Raw genomic sequence first — 22,680 nt, 5'->3', positions numbered from 1 at the left:
GTACTGACTGTAAAATTTAAATTTATAGCAATGGCTCAGGAACATCAGAAACTTACTTCACAACACGCAGTCTCAAAAATTATCTGGAATCTTAGTTCGTCTTTCCAATCAAAAACCAAATGTTCACCTTTTCAAATACAGTTCAATAGTAAACCAAACTCGATCTGATAACAGTTAGCCTCAAATAGTCTATCCCATGGAATTTTAGACAAAAAAAAATCAATACTATGCAAAAGATTGGAATTATAGTCGAACTCTGATGATCGGGTCGAAGACGGATAAAAGGACACTACAATCCCGATGAAAAACCAGTGTCCGATGGAGAAAGGCTACGAGTCAGATTCATCTCGAATGCCATTACAAAATCCTTTCAAAGAAGATAGACTTCGGAAAATTAAGACCAGCACAAACGGAATCCCGTTTTATAGAAAACTTAACCGGAAAATTATAAATGCTTCAAAAGCACGATAGAATTATCCGACGGAAAAATTATAAGAAAACCCGATATCGTTCTTCCGAAATCTAACTCGTCTACTATTCGTTCCTTTAGAGGCATTATTTCCTTTCACTTACTTCCCGAACTAGGTTCAAAGCGGACTACGAAAACGAAACCAACAACTACGAGAAAAACAGGCCCGAAGACAAGACTCCAAACTGAGTTCGCCACCTCTGATAACGACACAAAGACCAGAGTCTCAAAACCCTAAGCCAAACCGGACAGAAACAGATCTTCACGGGACAAGAAAAAGATCCAAAAAACCGGTTACTTAGCTTGCAATGAATCAATTTTAATTTCATCGGGCACATCAGATATTAGTTATTGGGAGTGGATAGCGGGAGGTTTTCCTTGCAGAGATATGATTAGAGAACGTATCATTTCAGATAAAATTAGAGAACCAGAACCTAATATTCCCACCATAGACTCACATATAGCTTGGGACATGATAAAACTGAGATTTTAGGCGGCCAACCTTGATCATCGGACCCACTAGATTGCCCTAACTGCATCTCGAGGACAGAGCCGGACTCATTTTCCACCAATTGCACAGTTTCCGACAACTACAGAGGCCAAACAACCCGACTATCCGCCGGATAAACAGGAGACCTCACAAAACGATGCGACTGGAGACATCCCAATCTACAAGATAATCGATTCATCGGACGAGAACACGGCTGGCCAAGAATCTTCTAAAAACAACAACACCGGTAACGAGTTTAAACTTCTTCGGTCGGGCCGACATGTAGGATCTCCCCAGTTTTACGGTAAAAAGCTTTACATAGACATTATAGATATCTTACACAATCAGCTGGAAACAGTGACAAACCCGATCATCCTTGAACATCATGAACAATCAGGATCCGACAGAACGACATCTTCCCCAATTCTTTTGGTTAAGATAACTCCTAATCATCTCAGTACTTTCCCTCGATGATACGGCTAACGCCTCAGACACTTCTTCAGCGGACATACTAACCCTTTCTTCAACAGACCAATCCTTGAGAGTGGCTCTGGACAATTTTAATGAAATCGAAGAATTGGTCAGTGAATTGCTTAGCGCTCAACTGGAAAATTTTATAGAAATAGAGAAAAACTAATACAGTAAACTTTTACCACTTTTCCCTTAAACTAGCTTATTTATCCTTCGATTTTAAGTCTGGATCTCCTAGTACATACCTGCAGAGGTAAAAGTTTTTCTTCCATATTTGTATTAAAATTCTGATTCAGTTAATACTAGCGTAACTCTTTTGAACTAAATTCCATCGGATCTAGTCCATCGGATCTACTCCCTCGGATCTACTCCATCGGATCTAAATTCCATCGGATCTACTAAATATCAGTTAGTCTATTAGTTTAACTGCTTTTTTATCAAACATTATTTTTGTCGTCTTATTGATAGTACTTAACCTAGTGCTTATCGAATGAAGTTTGTTAAATTTCGTTCAGCTTCCTTCAGGGGGAGAAAAGGGTCAGTAACCTTTAATTTAGTATTTAGTTTTTTTTCCTATCAAGGAAATGTTGTGATTTGCAGTAGTTTTATCTTACCATTTTAATTAATTGCAATTTGTTATAACTGGTACTGACGTTATGACATTGATGTACTCATTCTCTCGGGCGGAGATAACGCTTTCTCACTTTTTAATGATTTAACTTTGAGATTAATTCAATTTTAACGTAGCATTTTATCTGTGCATAAGTAGAATTAGCTGTAACAAATAAACATTTTATCACCCACGATCTGAATAGAAACAAAGCTTCTCCCAGCCCTAATCCACATGCAATTAGGTTTGACATCCTTGAACTGAACATACGATCGGTTTCTTCTATAGATTAAAAATATTCTACTTGATCTACCACGGTCTGATCATGTCAGGGGTATTTTACTCCTCTCACAGGAATTGAACCCCCTGACGACCCAACCCCCCCACCCCCCTGCGGTATTTCAGCTTTACTCGAATCTTAAATTTTTTTAATAACGCCTTGGGCGCCAACATACAATGCATTTGAGAGAGGAAAATACGCTATAGTCCCAACTCAATTTATAGGTCAAATTTTTCTAAAATGGTTCTTTTTTTGGAAAGATTTGACCTATAAATTGAGTTGGCGACCTATAAATTGAGTTAAAACGGTTAAACGTCCTTTCGTGGCAATTTTGACAAACTGTTTTTTTTTAAACTCTCTTGAGAGCAGCGGCGGATCTAGGATTTTCTCAAGGGAGGTTGGGTTTCAAAAAAAAATCTTTTAAAATGTTTCGATTTTTTCTTAGGTCGATCAAATTGACTTCCGAGGTCTCCGAGCTCTAGAATTGACTCCGAAAGTTTTGACAAATGCAGTATTTATAGGGCTTGGAGAGATCCCGAGAAAAAACATGCATTCGCGCTTGGGTCATACCAACTATTAGTCCGTACCTACACGTTCGGCACGCAATCACCACGGTCTGCACATACCAAAATTTTTGGTCCGCAAAGTCAAAAAACCAAGATTTTGACAAAAAACGATATAACAACTATCGGGAATGGAATCGTATGACTATAGTTTTTTCCTCTAATTAATTGAAGCTCAAGAACAGCTTAACGTCGAGGTTTTTTAATAATTCAGGAGAACACAGTTGTTGATCACAGTTTTAAAACTTAAGAAACCCTTTTCACTCAGAACTTCAGCTGACTCGTTCAACGAGTACAAAAAAATCTTCTTTGAATAATGTTTTGACACGAACTCAGAAACTCCTACAAAAAAAGCTGTAATTGCAGAAAACTAAGATATTGCAGAAAACGGCAAATAAACTGAATACAGTTCAATTTTTTACTTTGATTTAAGAGCTTTTGAATTGGCTCTTACTCGGTTGATATTACAAAAACTGAACTCTGTGTCGCTTTCAAGTGAAATCGCTGAAAAAACAGAAGCGTATGAAGTGATGCTCAATCAAATTTGGAGTGAATTGTTCTGAAAGTTCAAACAGAGTATTCAGTCACGATGAAGTTAATTTTCATTGAGAGAAGAAAAATGAGTGATTAAATAAGAATAATTAATCTTGGAAAGAATTATTAGTTCAAAAATAATCCTTCGAGCACAGGAAAATATCTTTAATTCAACTTCACTGAATTCGATTTAACTTCTTGCAAGCTAAATATTTTTTGATGAGTTAGTTTCGTGAATCAGTTTTTGACGTTGATGATTTATAAAATTTCAATTTTATGAATAAGAAAAAAAACGAAATTGGGGTTTTCGAAAAACAAGAGCTTTACTCGCACTTTTGAACACTTTTCTTTTTCTTTTTTTTCTTCAATAAACTGATATTTGGATAATTTGTCAAGTCCAGAAGCTGAATTTGAGAATTTGTGGGAAAGAGAAACTTTTGGAGCAAAATGAACCTGGAACGGCCTTCTGAAGACCGTGCTCTGGAGATCATCTCCCTGGTCAGGGAAAAGTTTTCAATCGAGTCTCCCCAGGTGAGCATAAATAAAGAGTACAGTTTAAATATTTTGAAAATGAAAATGTATGAGTTGTCGAGAAAAAATGCCCCGAAATTTTCTATCTACTTTTGCAACTGCGTCAACAATTGTTCATAAATTGACATTGCCACCCGTACCCAGCGAATGTTCTGTGCAAGATTTGAAATTCTTTATTTCTTTCATTAGTTGATTCTCAGATCTGAAATTCTTTATTTCAGATCTTGATAAGAATTTACAAATTTCAGATCTGAAATTTGAATCTGAAATGGAAAATTTCAGATCCGAAATAATCAAGAAAAAGAAAATTTCAGACCTGAATTAGATCTGAAATCACCAATCCATAAAGTATCCAAGCGTTATTTAAACATTTCATAACCTATTTCAGATCTGAAAGTTAGATCAGAAAAAGATTATTTCATATCTGTCTTAGAAAATTTACTGGGTACGGGCATGCCTAACTCAGATGAATTTAATTTCTGTGGATTCCCGAGAAATTACCAATTGAATTTTCTAAACTGTTTGAGATGTAATCAAAACATTTACACCATTTATGCAGTGGAGTTTATGGATGGCAAAACACACTTTCGCGATTAGTTGCAAAACCGAGATTGTTGTAGTAACCCGGACTGGTACTCTTTCAACAATTATTCAGTAATGTTCCAGTTCTGTGTCAGTTCTGTGACAAAAACCGCAGTACAGTAACATTACTGATTCAGTTCTACCCCAGTACTGTCTTAGAACTCTTTTAATTCTGATCATAGCAAAATCAGTGAAAATACAGAGATAGTTATTTGTTTTGAAATTGCGTAAAACAGGCACTGCCCAGATTCGCACCCTCTATAAACGCTCTACACGCTACTTTTGGTCACTCTTGTTACCTCTAGACTATATAACCGAAAAAATTCGGCCTTAATATTGAACAAATCTCATAATCTGAAAGCACAGTGCATAATTAACAAAAAGTAAAATTTCGTAAGTGTCCTCTGTCGTTCATTACCCGCATTGGCAAAACTAAGATTGCAATAGTTTATCGCAAGTAAAATCTACTGTTCAGCAAGCTAGTTTAGTTTTATGCACTAAATAATGGATTTTTTGACTATCAATACGATTACAATCGATTGCAATTTATACTTATTTTAATCGATTCGATAGTTACCAAAATTCCTTTTTAAATGCGTTTTTGGTACAGATTATATGCAGATTTTATACAGATTTATACACATTTTATAGAGATTATCCATTATACCCTAAAAATCCATTGAAAATTCGCTTAAATTTTTTAGGAAAAACTTCGAAATTGCAAAAAAATTTTGTTACGTGTCTTGTTTTGTTGAAAATGACCAAAATCTAAAAAAAAACAACATAAAACCCTCTAAATAAGACCAAAACTGATATTTTTTTCTGATAAAAGAAAAATATGGGCAAATTTTAGTTTTTCTCGCTAGATTTTGATTGTCTGTGAGTTGGTGTTGATTGTGGTGGGGGGGGGGATAAAATCGAAAAAAACTGGAAAGAACAATTTTTTGTCCAAAAATGGAAAAACCCAGTATCTTCGTAATTTTTTTGTTTTTCAAACTTTCTCGAGTTGAAATAGTTTCCCTGAGACGCGTCCTTCGTTTTAATTGAACGATGATTTTTGAAATAGTGTCGTTTAGTTTGAATTCAACTATTGTTTTGAGTTTCCAAACAACATGCTACAAGGAGTAAAAAAATCAATTTTTTTAAACAATATAATCCTTTTAAACAATATAATCCTATTGCATTTGGCTTATGTCAGTAGACAAAGATTTCAAAATATCTTCTTTGATGCCAATCACTGCCTGGTCGAGTGCAGATTATAGCTGTTTGCGATTTCATTCTTCAGTTGATCAGTGATGGGTGACACCAGCTTTTTCGTTGACATAGAAATCATATTTTCTGTTTTTTTGGTCGAATCATCTCCATTTGCATATTCATCATCCACCGTACATGGACTGAGACATTTTTTTGATGTTTTTTGTCAGGTTTTGTGATAAGGGGTTTGATTATGAAACCGTAGCTTGGGCACATTATTGATTGGTGTTTTCATCATTTGTCGAACTCCTTAGCAGTCTCTGAAGCTATTTATTAAATTGATTGCAACAATTAGATTAAAACTTTAATCGTGAAAAAAGGCTGGTTGTTGAAATTCAAGGTGAAAACTGAATGCTGAAATCAGTGCTAAATGGAAATCGTTCAAAATTTTGGTTAACCGACAGTTGTTCTCTAATAACCCAATGATTGCCCAATTTGCTTTTCCAAAAAAAAAAAATCATTTTCCCAACAAAAAACTGATATATTGAATTGCACAAATACTACTTCTTACCATCAAAATTAGTTTTTTCAAAGTTCCTTTTTAACTCTGAAAATCTTGAACATCGCTCGGAGGAAAACAAGATTTTGATTGTTTGTGAGTTGGTGTTCATTGTGGGGGGGGGGGGGGGGGTAAAAATAAAAAAAACTGGAAAAAACCCAGTATCTTTGTAAATTATATATTTTTTTGAAATAGGTTCCCTGAGACGCATCCTTTGTTTTAATTAAACGATGATCTTTTTAAATTTGTGTCGTTTTGTTTGAATTCAACTATTGTTTTGAGTTTTCAAACAGCATGCTACTAAGAGTTAAAAAAAATCAATTTTTTAGACAATATAATTGATTTTTTGCGTCCTGAGAAAAAGCATTACAATCGATAAGAATCGATTTTATACCGCAAAAAAAATCCATTTTCTAGACTAAAAAATCGATTTTTCTGAAATGCATAAAACTCCTATTTTATCCATTTTACTGTCGAATTGGGTTAAATACAATCAATTTTTACTAGCAGAAAATCTGTATTAAAATCCATTATAATCGATTGCCATCTTATTTTTGCCAATGTGGGTACGATGAAGCATTGATGATGAAAACTGACCACTGACCCTGTATTGCAGAATGAATTCTCGTTTGAATCTTTGATGAAATATGCCCCACAGTCGTCTATGTTCGAGGACTGTAACATGTCTGCATTTCTAAAGGTTGCTGTAAAAATTCTGAGGCAGTACTGATTTGCTCTGCGGCATTAGTGCGGTAGTAAACTCCCAAAATTTTAGTAAACTCCCAAAACTCCCAAGATTAAGGAAGTTTTCATATATAACAGTATTTCAAGATTAGCTTAAGGCTGCACTATGTAAACGTCTCACCATGATTTTTATCTAACGTTCTCGCTCTTCAAAAAAATGAAAGAAATGAAACATTTTATTCATTTTTTTTTTGAAAAATTCGTACTTTCAATCAATTTGAAATTCGAGTCGAACAGAAATCGTAATTTTTCAGATCAGTATTTTCAAACCACGAGGGCAGAGCCATACTTCTTATATAGTCTCATTATAAATTAACCAAAAGAAATCGGAAAATTTTTTCTCTTTTTTCTTTTAAAAATCACTCAAATTTCACAAAAAGGCTTTTCTCAAAAACTAAGAAAAAATAGACAGCCATATTTTCAGGTTAAATTCAGAATTTCAAATCAGCTTCTAATAGCAATTAATTAAAAGTTTCAATTTGTTTTTTTTATGGGAAAACTTGTTGAAGTATTCTATAAACTAGATCTTTATTAACAAGTATAAAATTATCCTTTAACTTATGAAAAAAAACTAAATTTCTTCATTATTGGACATAATCTCAATTATTTCAGGAAAAATATTGTTGACACTCAAAAGGTTTCATAACCTGGAACTTCTATATGTCAATGAGCATGTTTTTCCAGAACGGAAGATCAATTGTACGAGAACTCGTTTTCCTTGCATGATAAAAGTAAGTCATTAATAAAAAAATCAAAGTCAAAAAAAATATCGGTTGTTGTTGATTCTGAGAATAAAAACAGTTTCTAGTTAATCCTACAGAAAGAGTTTTTGAACAGTACGATTTTTATTGTCCATAAAAGTTTGTGATGCTTTCAAATTTTCTTTTGAAGTAAATAGTTCGATGCATCTCCTATGCAATTACTGAGTTTAAAGTAGTAGAAATCTTTTTGGTCTTTTTCAAGAAAATTTCAACTTTTCTTCGTTCCTGAGTAAACCTATTTATTTTAACCATGTTATATTCATCACAATCGCAAAATTTATGAAACTATATTTCTTAACTATAGAAGTTTTTGGACTACTTTTGAACTACGGTGTAATTGGTTTCGTCTGTTTTATGGGTTTTGTTAAAGGAGGAAAGTGTTTTATTGTAGAAAGAAAACTTCTCCTAAGTTCAATAAAGCCGATATTAACGTTGTCCATATTGACAATTTGCGAATTTTCTATGTGGAACTTTAAGGCTGCTAAAAACTCGCTGCTATTTTTTTGTCTTAACAAGAAACGACAAATATTGCGATAGGAAAGGGTTGAAAAATCTCGTGAGCAAATTGTTTAAAACTTCAATAAAATTGTACAACGATCAGCACAACTTTCACTCGCAATTATCTGAATGGTATGAAACTTAGAACTCCTTACTATAAAATAGGCAAAAAACACGCTTTTGAGCTGTTGCTGATTCTAGTTCCAGACTTATTAAGATCATATAATTTAGGTGGCACTTATAAAACTTAAATACAATGTACTCAGTTTATTTTGTGTGGTACACTAACCATGTTACATTTTCCGTGGTTTATTCCACTGTTACCAGTCTGGAATTTTGTATTCTTTTGAAAGATCCAATTCCTTGTCTATTTCGTCTACAAACTTTATTTTATCATACCTAATTAGTACATATGACACTACAATGAAAAGTCATTTTCCTGAGAACTCGACAACATTTGATTTGGGTAAACTAACCTGCAATTGGTCAATTAGAGTAATTTCATCAATCAGTCATATCATTGTTCCTCCTCCTCTGGTAGGTCTATTATTGGCTAATTTTAAATTGAAATCTGTTTTTTTTTCATTTCCCTGTTATCGTTATCATTTAACCGAGTTTATGTTGACATCAAATATGTACTGGAGTTTCGAGACTATTAAGAAGTGCTTCTATATCCTCATGGTGTTTTTTATAGAAAGAATTTTTGACAAAGAAAAATGAAATAGAAGTAGTATTAGCACCTTTAAATGACAAAGAATAGAGATATTTAGGATGTTTCTTGACTTGGTCGCTGGCCAAAAACACTATTGAACAATCTGCCACTTCAACAATTGGAAAACTCAAAAACCTCCCATCTTCACTCCACACAAATTGCATGATCCTTTCTCTCGTCGAGCAAAAGTGGATTCTCTTATCGTTTTTCATCCTAGCAAGAAAATTAGCTTGAAGTCTTCTTATGTCTTCAAAATCTTTAAATTCTGAAAATGGCCGCTATTCATCAGACTTTTCTTATTTTTATAAGGTGAATTTTTGCAATCCGCCGGGTGAATCGGCCTATTTTTTCGTTTGACTCTGCCAGACTTTGAAGGAGGTCAGTGGGTTCTAGATTTATCTCTTTCATCTATACCAGCATCTATACTGCCTGCAATACTTAGAACTTTGGTAAGAAATGTTTCAATTGGTTCTCGACTTTTTCCTTTTTCTATTGTTTCACGTACTTCTAAAAATTTAACCTTATCCTGTCTGTTGTAAACTTCTAGCTTCTCAGCTTCACGTTGGGCTTTTAGATTGTTTCGAGTCTGCATTTGGTTTATGTCAGTAGAGAAAGATTTCAAGATATCTTTTTTGATGCCAATTACTGCCTGGTCGAGTGTAGATTATAGGATGTTTGAGATTTCCTTCTTCAGTTGATCAATGATGGGTGACACCGGCTCTTTTGTTGACATAGAAATCATATTTTCTATTTTTTTGGTCGAATCATCTCCATTTGCATATTCATCATCCACCGTACATGGACTGAGACATTTTTTTGATGTTTTTTGTCAGGTTTTGTGGTAGGGGTTTGATTATGAAACCGTAGCTTGGGCACATTATTGATTGGTGTTTTCATCATTTGTCGAACTCCTTAGCAGTCTCTGAAGCTATTTATTAAATTGATTGCAACAATTAGATTAAAACTCTAATCGTGAAAAATGGCTGGTTGTTGAAATTCAAGGTAAAAACTAAATGCTGAAATCAGTGCTAAATGGAAATCGTTCACAATTTTGGTTAACCGACAGGTGTTATCTAATAACCCAATGGTTGCTCAATTTGCTTTTTGAAAAAAAAACTTTCCATTTTCCCAACAAAAAACTGATATAACGAATTTAACAAAAATTACTTCTTACTATCAAAGTTAGTTTTTTCGAAGGTCCTTTTTAACTCTGAAAATCTTGATTATCGCGGGAAGAAAAAGTCAATCATATTCATTACAAAAGTCTTTGAAAGTTTCTTTTATTGAATTTCGATTAAAAAATATTTTCATTAAAAAAAATGGATGGGTTATCATTGGAGAGGGCTTCAGAATTGAACGTTTTATTATATATATTTGGCAACTTTTGGTGAAAATCGGATTGCCTAACTTCATCCCCTTAAGGAAATTAAGTGTAGCATAGCAAATCATCTATGAACTGTTTTCATAATTCCTCAGCATTTCTCGGTTTGACCAAAACATAACTCAAATTAAAACATAAAACTTTTGAGTCAAATAAATATCTGGCATAAAATATTTTCATCAGAGACTAAAAGAACAAAATACAGTTATGGTCCATTTAAGGAAGTTTTCATATATAACATTATTTCAAGATTAGCTTAATGTAAACGTCTCACCATGATTTTAATCTAAAGTTCTCGCTCTTCAAAAAAATGAAAGAAATGAAACATTTTATTCATTTTTTTTTTGAAAAATTCGTACTTTCAATCAATTTGAAATTCGAGTCGAACAGAAATCGTAATTTATCAGATCAGTATTTTCAAACCACGAGGGCAGAGCCATACTTCTTATATAGTCTCATTATAAATTAACCAAAAGAAATCGGAAAATTTTTTTCTCTTTTTTCTTTTAAAAATCACTCAAATTTCACAAAAAAGGCTTTTCTCAAAAACTAAGAAAAAAAGACAGCCATATTTTCAGGTTAAATTCAGAATTTCAAATCAGCTTCTAATAGCATTATATTAAAAGTTTCAATTTGTTTTTTTTTATGGGAAAACTGTTGAAGTATTCTATGTACTAGATCATTATTAACAAGTATAAATTTATCCTTTAACTAATGAAAAAAAAACTAAATTTCTTCATTATTGGACATAACCTGAACTATTTCAGGAAAAATATTATTGACACTCAATAGGTTTCATAACCTGGAACCTCTATATGTCAATGAGCATGTTTTTCTTTTATTGTTACAGAACGGAAAATCAATTGTACGAGAACTCGTTTTCCTTGTATGATCAACGTAAGTCATTAATAAAAAAATAAAAGTCAAAAAAAAAATCGGTTGTTGTTGATTCTGAGAACAACAACAGTTTCTAGTTAATCTTACAGAAAGAGTTTTTGAACAGTAAGAATTTTATTTTCCATAAAATTTGTGTGATGCTTTCAAATTTTCTTTTGAAGTAAATAGTTCGATGCATCTCCTATGCAATTACTGAGTTTAAAGTAGTAGAAATCTTTTTGGTCTTTTTCAAGAAAATTGCAACTTTTCTTCGTTCCTGAGTAAACCTATTTATTTTAACCATGTTATCTTCATCACAATTGCAAAATTTATGAAACTATATTTCTTAACTATAGAAGTTTTTGGACTACTTTTGAACTACGGTGTAATTGGTTTCGTCTGTTTTATGGGTTTTGTTAAAGGAGGAAAGTGTTTTATTGTAGAAAGAAAACTTCTCCTAAGTTCAATAAAGCCGATATTAACGTTGTCCATATTGACAATATGCGAATTTTCTATGTGGAACTTTAAGGCTGCTAAAAACTCGCTGCTATTTTTTTGTCTTAACAAGAAACGACAAATATTGCGATAGGAAAGGGTTGAAAAATCTCGTGAGCAAATTGTTTAAAACTTCAATAAAATTGTACAACGATCAGCACAACTTTCACTCGCAATTATCTGAATGGTATGAAACTTAGAACTCCTTACTATAAAATAGGCAAAAAACACGCTTTTGAGCTGTTGCTGATTCTAGTTCCAGACTTATTAAGATCATATAATTTAGGTGGCACTTATAAAACTTAAATACAATGTACTCAGTTTATTTTGTGTGGTACACTAACCATGTTACATTTTCCGTGGTTTATTCCACTGTTACCAGTCTGGAATTTTGTATTCTTTTGAAAGATCCAATTCCTTGTCTATTTCGTCTACAAACTTTATTTTATCATACCTAATTAGTACATATGACACTACAATGAAAAGTCATTTTCCTGAGAACTCGACAACATTTGATTCGGGTAAACTAACCTGCAATTGGTCAATTAGAGTAATTTCATCAATCAGTCATATCATTGTTCCTCCTCCTCTGGTAGGTCTATTATTGGCTAATTTTAAATTGAAATCTGTTTTTTTTTCATTTCCCTGTTATCGTTATCATTTAACCGAGTTTATGTTGACATCAAATATGTACTGGAGTTTCGAGACTATTAAGAAGTGCTTCTATATCCTCATGGTGTTTTTTATAGAAAGAATTTTTGACAAAGAAAAATGAAATAGAAGTAGTATTAGCACCTTTAAATGACAAAGAATAGAGATATTTAGGATGTTTCTTGACTTGGTCGCTGGCCAAAAACACTATTGAACAATCTGCCACTTCAACAATTGGAAAACTCAAAAACCTCCCATCTTCACTCCACACAAATTGCATGATCCTTTCTCTCGTCGAGCAAAAGTGGATTCTCTTATCGTTTTTCATCCTAGCAAGAAAATTAGCTTGAAGTCTTCTTATGTCTTCAAAATCTTTAAATTCTGAAAATGGCCGCTATTCATCAGACTTTTCTTATTTTTATAAGGTGAATTTTTGCAATCCGCCGGGTGAATCGGCCTATTTTTTCGTTTGACTCTGCCAGACTTTGAAGGAGGTCAGTGGGTTCTAGATTTATCTCTTTCATCTATACCAGCATCTATACTGCCTGCAATACTTAGAACTTTGGTAAGAAATGTTTCAATTGGTTCTCGACTTTTTCCTTTTTCTATTGTTTCACGTGCTTCTAAAAATTTAACCTTATCCTGTCTGTTGTAAACTTCTAGCTTCTCAGCTTCACGTTGGGCTTTTAGATTGTTTCGAGTCTGCATTTGGTTTATGTCAGTAGAGAAAGATTTCAAGATATCTTTTTTGATGCCAATTACTGCCTGGTCGAGTGTAGATTATAGGATGTTTGCGATTTCCTTCTTCAGTTGATCAATGATGGGTGACACCGGCTCTTTGGTCTATCAGTAAGATACAGCAGGATTAGCAAGGTTGATGGAAGCTAGCAAGAACTTAGCTGATTGATGAGTTCTCTTGCAATGTCAACAATTCTGACGAAATGATCTTGAGTAAGTATATTTTATTTTTTGGTTTGAGAAAAAGAACAAACGAAACCAAGTATAACTATTTGCCGTCAGCGTTCAGTCAAGCAAACGAAACCCTCTTCTTAAATAACTATTTCCGGTTGTTTAATTATCAGTCAAGCAAACGAAACTCTCTTCTTAAATAACTATTTCCGGTTGTTTAATTAAAAAACAATTTGAATGGGGATTTAATCAAATCCAGATATGAAAAAGTCCAGATGAAATCAAGATATGGAATCTAGATATGGAATCTAGAACAGCTGAATTTAATCAAATCCAGATATGAAAAAAAATAATGAACAACTTTGAACCAAATTCACCACAGGCTGATTGTCAGTTGAAATGGCATCAAAACAACTTGAAGTTTATAAAAGAATCAGAATCTAATGTAAAGTGTTGTAAGTCATGGTCGCTAACTATTCCTTTATCTGTAGTGTTCAATGCGTAGAAAAAAAGATAAGTTGCGCTCAATTAGTCTTTTCAAATAGAACTGATGACAACATATTCATCCAATTTGCTCTCTTTTTATGAAGTTTGCTTTGTCAAAGCGCACAAAAATCTTGAGAAACAAAATGATCGGTTTGAGTAAATTTGAAAATTTTAATTTACCTTGTTGGGAGTGCCTCAAATTTTTTTCATTGTGACCATGTTCGACATGAGGAACTGTAACTTCAACAGTATTCTTTCGGCCTACTTTTAGTATCTCGAGGAGATATGCAAGAAACAAAAAGAAAAATACTTCAGTTCAGAAAAGTATCACAGATTTTTCATTTTTTTGGCATCATTTGTTTGGAACCAGATCTCAACTATTATTTATCATTGGTTATTATTATGATATTCTATCTCTATAAAGTATTAGATACAAATCAATCATACTCCATCAAACTAACAGCCCACTTATTTGTAAGTGTTGAAACTACTTGTAGTTTCAACACCAGAAAAATTTGCATTGAACTTAGAATACAGTTGTTCTCATTCTGGAGCTAATTCGGGCAAACCGGTGTACACTAGATCTATTGAGACTAGGAGATATAAGAGTGAGATTAAGATTGGTATTACACAAAGAAGTAGCACGAATCTATCCGGCCGAAAAAAAGATAGCGTGACGAGCAGACGGTGTACTTTATCTGAAATTATTTTATGAGTATAGTAAGCAATACATAACTCATCTTGTGCGACCAAAAGTCTCACACAGACCTTAAGTAACCTAGATTCAGAAAAAAAATAGATTAGAATTAGACAAATACAATATTTTAAAAATGTTATATGACAAAAACTTAGTAGATATGTCTCTATGACTCAATAGATCAGATCCAATATTCCGAGCAATACGAGAACTACCCGGTATTGGAAGAAGACCTCGAACAAGAGACGACATACGACTAGGAAGAAATCTACCAATCAATTTCATGATATTACGACAAAAACGAGATCAAACTTTTTTATTTAGGTTACTACCAGCTTTAAATTCAAATTTTCATTAACTGACATAATACTTTGAAGAATTATCTTCAATAACATTCATGGCGCTAAACCTAATAATTGTACAATAACGACTGATAAAATCAACACTTGTCATTTACCTTAAATCAGCTGTAAATTAAATATCATCTTGAAAAAATAATTTTTGAATATTAAATAAAAAAATTAGTTGGTATAAATCATACATTGTTAGTATATAAAATTCATCTCTTCATCCCAGCTTCATCATATACAACATGACAGCAAATCTCAAAAAGTAACAATCATCAAAACTAAAACTTAACCCTAAATTTTTATCAATAAACTATCAAGGCTTATCCTTGATTTCACTTAAGCATTTTCATTTTAAATAACAGATCATCAAGGCTTCTCTTGGATCTTTAAATTAAATTAAACTATACCTGAATTTCTAAATTTCTCAATATCTAAAATTCTGATCATCAGGTCCTATCGTTGGATCAAACAGAACAATTTTGTTCTCCCCCTCCCAATTTAATTAGTGTCTAACGACCTCAAACGTTGATTCACTACCCAACCCTTATCAAAGACCCAGAATTAACAGAAATTTTTCAAAAAACTGACCAATGTAATTAAGATAAGCAGTAAAGAACTTCGGTTACTCATCCTTCACTTGATCCCCCTCCTCTTAGATGACCCAGGCTAAAACACTTAAACTTAGTAAGTCATAAAATAGTATCTAACGAACTACTTGCGTTCTAACTATACCTGAAACTTGTAGATTGATTTACTATTCTCCAACCCTTGATCACAAATCACAACCCCTAAGTAAGATTAGGTAGGTCTATCTTAGCTTAGAATTAGTCACGAGAAAGTAAAAATCATTCTCAGGAATCAATATACGCTTTTCACTCCAACCCAACAATACGACCCAAGTTAAGCTTACCACAAAAAATTGTAAGAACTAACAGTTTAAGACATTAGAATCAGTAACCCAGATTTTGCACCAACATCCTAAACCTTATGTCAAGAGACAATTTAGGAAACAAACAAACAATCATAATACACAATTGTTTAATCAACGACGAAAGATACGACCTCGTAATCACACCACACAGACAATCAGTAGGATACATAGGAACAAAAAAACGAACACTAAAAAAGAAAATTATTAACAAACAAAAACAAATTAGAAGGAAAAGATTTTCAAAACGAAGAAGCGCAGTCTCAGAATCAGAAACAACCGCAATACAAAAACTTCACAATTTAAAAGACCCAAAAAACAAAAACCATCAAATTGACAATCAAATATATTTCACTGACTCAGAAACCACGTCACCAGCATCAATAAAAGGGAAACGTAGAATGAAAAACTGCTACACAATTAAACTAATACGTTTGTACAAGTGGAATCAACCAATAATACACATTGAAAATTACACGCTAACAGTCATACAACACAAAAATGATTCGAAATGAAGATAAACCAGAAAATTCAGTACTTCCATTTTTAAAACATTCATTAACTGAAGCTCGAGGACAGGTACAATTTTGCCAAAGTTTAATCACAAATTTATTCGAAAAAGGAGAAAGTCCGTTTAAAAGAGATTTTCCCGATTTAAAAATCAAAAGACAACTTCTTGACCACTATCTTACACGTATCTGTAGTCTCACATCACAATATGAAATCTAAACAAAAGAAATCAAATCACCAAATGCATTTAATGACAGATATCTCATTCAAATTGATGATGTAGATATTGAATTTTCAAAAGTTTTTACACAATACATCAAAAGTATACAACACCAAAGCTCAATAAGAGCAAACTCAGTATTCGCAAATGTATCTCACTTATCTATAGCAATTTATCTATATTAGAACTGAATTCACCAACTCAAACATCTCGACATACAATTGTACGACAAGAAATACACAGATTTTCAAAATTTTTAAATGCAATCCGCGACGATCTAACAAATACTGACATAACACAACATGTTAAACACGATTTACAAACAATCTTTGCATGGTTCATAATCGATTTTTTTAGTCATCATTTTGATATTATTGCACAATCAAGAAAAAATTTTAGATCACAAAATACAGACAACGAAACCGTATTAGCAGAACAATCAGATTATGTTTGGGACCCTGAATGGTCTCATGAAGCATTTATGAATATACCAACAGATATATCAAGTCAAGCAATTAGCACTATCTCTATTCACAAAGATTATGTGCACAAAAACATTCACATCTGGTTATCCAACGTTTTGACCAGTAACAAAACCATCATACAAAGAACAAACATCAATTAGAAATAATTTTGCAGAACAAAATTTCAACTATGTAAATGGCCAAAAACAACAAAACCTAAAACCTTCTAAAACGAATACTCAAAATTACTTATTTTCACAAAGTCAAAAAACACCACAAACGACTTCAAATTCAGGAAATTTTCATAATCAACCACGATCCTCACAAGAACAAAGTGCAAAAATACTCATTTTTTCAACAAAAAACAAAAACAAATAAATATCATACCAGAAATCAAACTCATTATTATACGCCAAATTATTTTCCATCAGATGATGAAGAATACTATAATCAAAATCATTAAAAATTTTATTCAAGCCAAAGACCTCGTTCTTACAGTATTACATTGACCAACCAGATATTTTTGAACCATACACTCGAAATGAACAAATACGACAACCTAGAAATAATCCATCATCTTACAACAGTAATTTTCAAGAACAAAACCCCGCTAACACACAATCATACCAACCAACTCAAATGCATAACGAAATTCCACTGCCATATTATTTACAACATTATGAAATAACAAAAATCCAACTTACAAACTTTTCTCAAATGCCACCTGCCGCAGAATCACTGCAAATGACTATGTATCCATACCTACTGGGTGGATCACCAATACCATCAAATAAACCACTACTGGCACAGACCCTGAATACTCTGTAGAAAATTATCTAATGCAGTCACAGCAAATTTAATTTTAAATGTAGAACCTGAACCAGTAAACGCGCCACTTCATCAAAATTGGATACATAGACACACAGCTTTAGTTCAAACCACACTTGACGGTGAAGCCCAAAAATTGTTTTTAGTTTTACCTATAGAAAAAAAATCACATTGGAAAAATTCACATAAGAATTCTTAAAAATAATTGATTCAGAAAGAAACAAACATCGTCAAAAAGTTTCATGCAATGAGATTCGTAGACTACCAAATGAAACAAATAAACAACTTGCAGTAAGAATAGAAACACTAGCCCGAAAAGCATACTCACTCAATACTCCTGATTACAAAAAAAAACAAAGATGACAGAAATCTTAATGACGACTCTAACACCTCAATTGCGAAAAATAGCAATAAAAAAGAAAGCATCACATCCTTCCTCAATCCGTGAACCAGATTTACACTTTAGAAAACTAGTAGATAAACTAAAACAAGCAGAGATCACCATTAAATTAGAAGAACAAGAAAACCTAAAACTACAATATGTCAACAACATCCAAACCACTACTTCACAACTAAACAATATTAACGACTATGATATAGTGTAATTATTGCCAAAGATACGGACACAGCATTGCTGAATGCAGACAAAAACAACAAGATAACCAAAATAAACCACAAAAAAAACGAGAACCAAATAAATAATTTCATCAAAACATGAAAAAAGATCAAAATTTACCCGAAAAAAAAACATTCATACTAAAAATAGTTCAGGAAAACCACTTCCAAATAATTCAAATTACTCTAGAAAACAATCACCGTATAATACGAATTATAGAGGAAGATCACCCTACCAAAGAAATTCACGAAGTTTCTCAGAAAACAGATATAGTCGATCGAATAGTCGAAATACTCAATATAGAAATAACTATTCACGATCAAACTCAAACAGACTAAATTATTCGTTTGATACCAGTTCCCTTTCACACTCTAGGAATAGACACTATTCAAATGATAGATCAAGAACTTCATCAAACAATAGACATAGAAATTATTCCAACAATAGAAACAGAAGCTTTTAGAAGAATCGAAATCAACGACATAATAATAGATCACGTGATTATTCAAACAACAGATCAAACTATCACAGATCAAATTATAACAACTACCAAAATAAATCACGCGATAATTCACAGAATAGACATTCAAGTTATAACAATAGAGAAAGAACCTACTCTCAGTCACCACATAGTTATAACACACGTTATCAAAATTCACAACAAAATTGTAGGAGTAGTACACCTAAACAAGAAATGCTGCAAATAAATCAAGTTCAAACAACTGAAGAAACTCAACCAGACACCCCTGGTATTGACAATAACGAAAGCACAGATTTGCAATTAAATCACATCAATTGCGAAACCACAGACAGCTAAAGTGACAAAGAAAATACAATTTCAATTAACATGATACACGTTGAAAATGACTACGAACCTATTATATACGAACAACCAATATATTCCATTATTTATCAAAACCATGATCAATTTCTTTTTAACTGTTATACAAGACCTAAAACAAGTAACAAAACAAAAAAATAGAAGAAATAACAGAAGAAAAACCCACAGAATGCTCAAGCACAAATAAAATTTATCAAAACATACCTAAAGATTCGCAGTTACAAAAAGAAAAAATCTGGACAATCCCACTTCTTTTAGAAAGTCCAAAATCCAAAAAACTTCAAACACCAGACCTTGAAATATATTTTTTAATAGATTCCGGAGCAGAATCAATTATCATCAACATACCCACATGGAATGAAATGAAAGTTCTACATCCAAAATTAATACCCTTCAAATCAACAAGCAGACTAGCAACCGCACAAGGATCAACTTTAACAAATTTTGGAAAAATCCAATTTTTCCCTGTGCCCACTCGAACAATGGAACAAAACAAACTCATGAGCAAACCATTTAAACAACCTTCAACATCACAGATATAAAACATAATATCATTGGAAAAACATTTATTACTAAATCTATACCAACCATAATAATCTTAAATAGCAGAATTCATATGAAAGATAAATACACAAGAATGAAAAACACAGCTTTAACATTTTTTCAAAGATTAAACGAACAACCACCATTTTTCTCTAAATTTTACCCTTTATACAATCAGGAACGGAAACACCTGAAACCACTATCAGGTAATGTGTATAACTTCTCAGTCAAACAAGTTCACCATTATGATAAAAAACAAAATAAACAACATCACTTTATGTCTGACCTTGAGTTCAGACCAATTCATAAATTCTTCCGAGTAACAGTTTCATATATCAAATACATAAAAGACTCAAAATCAGATATGATTTCTTTACATATATATAACAACTCTTCATATAAAATAACCCTACCTCTAGGACTATTAGGTTATTGTGAAACTAACGCAACAGTTTCTCCCACAAAAGAAAAAGCGAGTAAATAATATTTCACAACTATTGGATATATGTCAATCAACAATTCTTAACGGAGAGTTGTCAATTAATATTGTTTTGAGTAATAAAAAACGAAACACAGATTATTTTACAAAGACAACCTACTTTAAACCAATATTTCAAATATCAAAACACACGGAAGATCAACAAAAAATCTTAACAAGGTTTATTTTCAACACTCGCAGATAACACAAAAAGAATTTGAACAATTAGCTGACTTATTATAAAAATACCCAAAAGTTTACGCAACATCTAAATTTTATGTTGGAAAAGTAAATTCACCACTAAATTTACCTCTAAAACCTGATGCAGAATTCAAAAAACAACGAGCAAGTAAAGTCCGAATTCACTTACAAGACACAGTTAACAGATTACTTGAAATACTAGAACAAAATGAAATCATTTCTCCAGAAAATAAAGAAGAACAGCCAAAAGGTGATACGTTCATAAACCCCGTTATCTTTTTAGCAAAATAAGAATCATTGAAATTAGTTCTGGATGCAAGATAACTCAATTTACTCACTGATGAATCTAAATGTAATTTGCGTATTGAACCAATTCAAGTATTTCTAACAAAAATAAACGGTAAACATTTCACAACAGCAGATATGAATAGTGCATATAATCAAAAGCCATTAGATGAACAATCACGACGATTACCACATTTCGTTATTGGAAATCAACAATACGAATTCAATAGACTGTTCTATGGAACCTCCATAGGACCAGCAGCATTCTCAGCATTTATGTGTAATTTTTTTCGACCACTCATATTCAATAAAAATGCAATCACATATTTAGACGATGTTTTTATGCATTCACAAACAAAAAAAGAAAAGTTCATTGTCTTAGAAAAATATCATTAAATATTTTTACAAGAAAACATGAAAGCAGCCCCGGATAAATCACATTTTTTTCTAACACGAGTAAAATTTCCTGGACATTTTATAGAAACAAACATTTTAACTCCAATAAAATCTCGCATAGTTGCAAACAAGAACTCCAACCACCTTCGAATAAGAAGAAAATACAAGATTTTCTCGGAATGTTGAACTTCATAAGTAAATACGTATACAAAATGCAGTTATACTGAAGACCATTCTACAACACTTTTAGACAGCAGAATAATTTTGAATGGATAACAGAATATCAGAAACGACTTGAAGAAATAGAAGCTCTTCTCATTGAACAATTATCAAACCTACGTTAGAGTAAGCAAATCTACGTTAGAGTACGCTCTTCGCAAAATGACTCAATTATACTCTTTTACAGGACTTAAAGTTATTCAAAAAAATTCATATCACAAACAAAGTCAAAGCACTGATATAAACTCTATCCAAAAACCCTTAGATAAAAATGAAAAAGAACTTCCCAAACAAACATCAAAAAATGTAGACAACGAAAAGATAACTCAAACAGAAACAAAAATCGAAAATTAGAAGAAAAAACTCTAACACAAAATCAAAAAGAAAAATCTCCACCTAGACAATCATCGAGATTTCGAAATCAGCCGCGAAAAGATCACAAAAACATTCATCCCACAATCTAAAATATTAAAGAAAGTTGATTATCAGAAACCACTTTAAAAGTAATTTTTTATCTCTTGAAGATGTTCTCATAGCCAAACATTTTCTCAAAATTCATGCTGAAAAGCACTTGAACGAAATAGTTTAAATTCAGCCAATCAGAAACTTTTCCGAATCGTCACCTCATTTTTAACACGACTTCTTTAGCCGACAAACAATCACCCTCAAGCCAATCTCTAACTATAACTAAAGGACCTCCAGGTCAAAAATAAGCAAACCGCTAAAAATTGACACCTGAAACAAATAAAATCTCAAAATTACAACCCTCCCCTATCAAGCAGTACAAATATCAATAATTTTGTTGTCCTAACTTAGACTTCAAAAAACCATCAGGCAAAAAAATTAAATTAACCTAAAGAACAAGAAGGATTTGATCAGATAGCCTAAAGTACGAATATCTTTTAAAAACCCACAATTATCCAATAAAAAACAACAAAACCAGGAAAACTCTTAAGAGCCCTCCAAACTTTTTTTGATCAAAAATTGCAAAAATCCAACCCACTTGTCAAAAAACCAATAAATAAACCGACCACACTTGAAACTAGCCTCAAAAAACAAAAATAATAATTCGACGAAACGAATCAGTTCTTCAAATGCTTCTTTCGCGAACATTCAACGAATTTCAAAATATTCTTTCAAATCTTTTTTCAATCCTTTCCAATTTTTTCAATCCTTGTATAATTTTCATATCCGACATTTTAAAAATATTCATCCTCTCCCTGATATTTTTTTGCAACTTTTTCATAATTTTTTACTCCCTAGCTCCCTAGCCCCAATCTACGTTAATTGGTTAATTTTTCCAAAGTC

General features: G+C 32.4%; 1 protein-coding gene across 1 annotated transcript in view; it reads left to right on the top strand.

The window, feature by feature from the left end:
* Positions 1 to 3,763: 3,763 nt before the first annotated feature.
* The window catches only part of LOC134853389 (uncharacterized), a 34,561-nt gene continuing 15,644 nt past the window's right edge, over positions 3,764 to 22,680 (top strand). Inside the window, exon 1 of the mRNA XM_063869381.1 lies at positions 3,764 to 3,948. Within this exon, the coding sequence (XP_063725451.1) occupies positions 3,865 to 3,948 (84 nt within the window). The 5' untranslated portion in view covers positions 3,764 to 3,864. The remainder of the gene's footprint in view (positions 3,949 to 22,680) is intronic.

This window comes from Symsagittifera roscoffensis, chromosome 8, assembly GCF_963678635.1.
Source record: "Symsagittifera roscoffensis chromosome 8, txSymRosc1.1, whole genome shotgun sequence".
NCBI classification, from domain to species: Eukaryota; Metazoa; Xenacoelomorpha; order Acoela; family Convolutidae; genus Symsagittifera; species Symsagittifera roscoffensis.
Note: the sequence above shows the minus strand (reverse complement) of the source record. Positions and strands in the feature narration are given on the sequence as shown.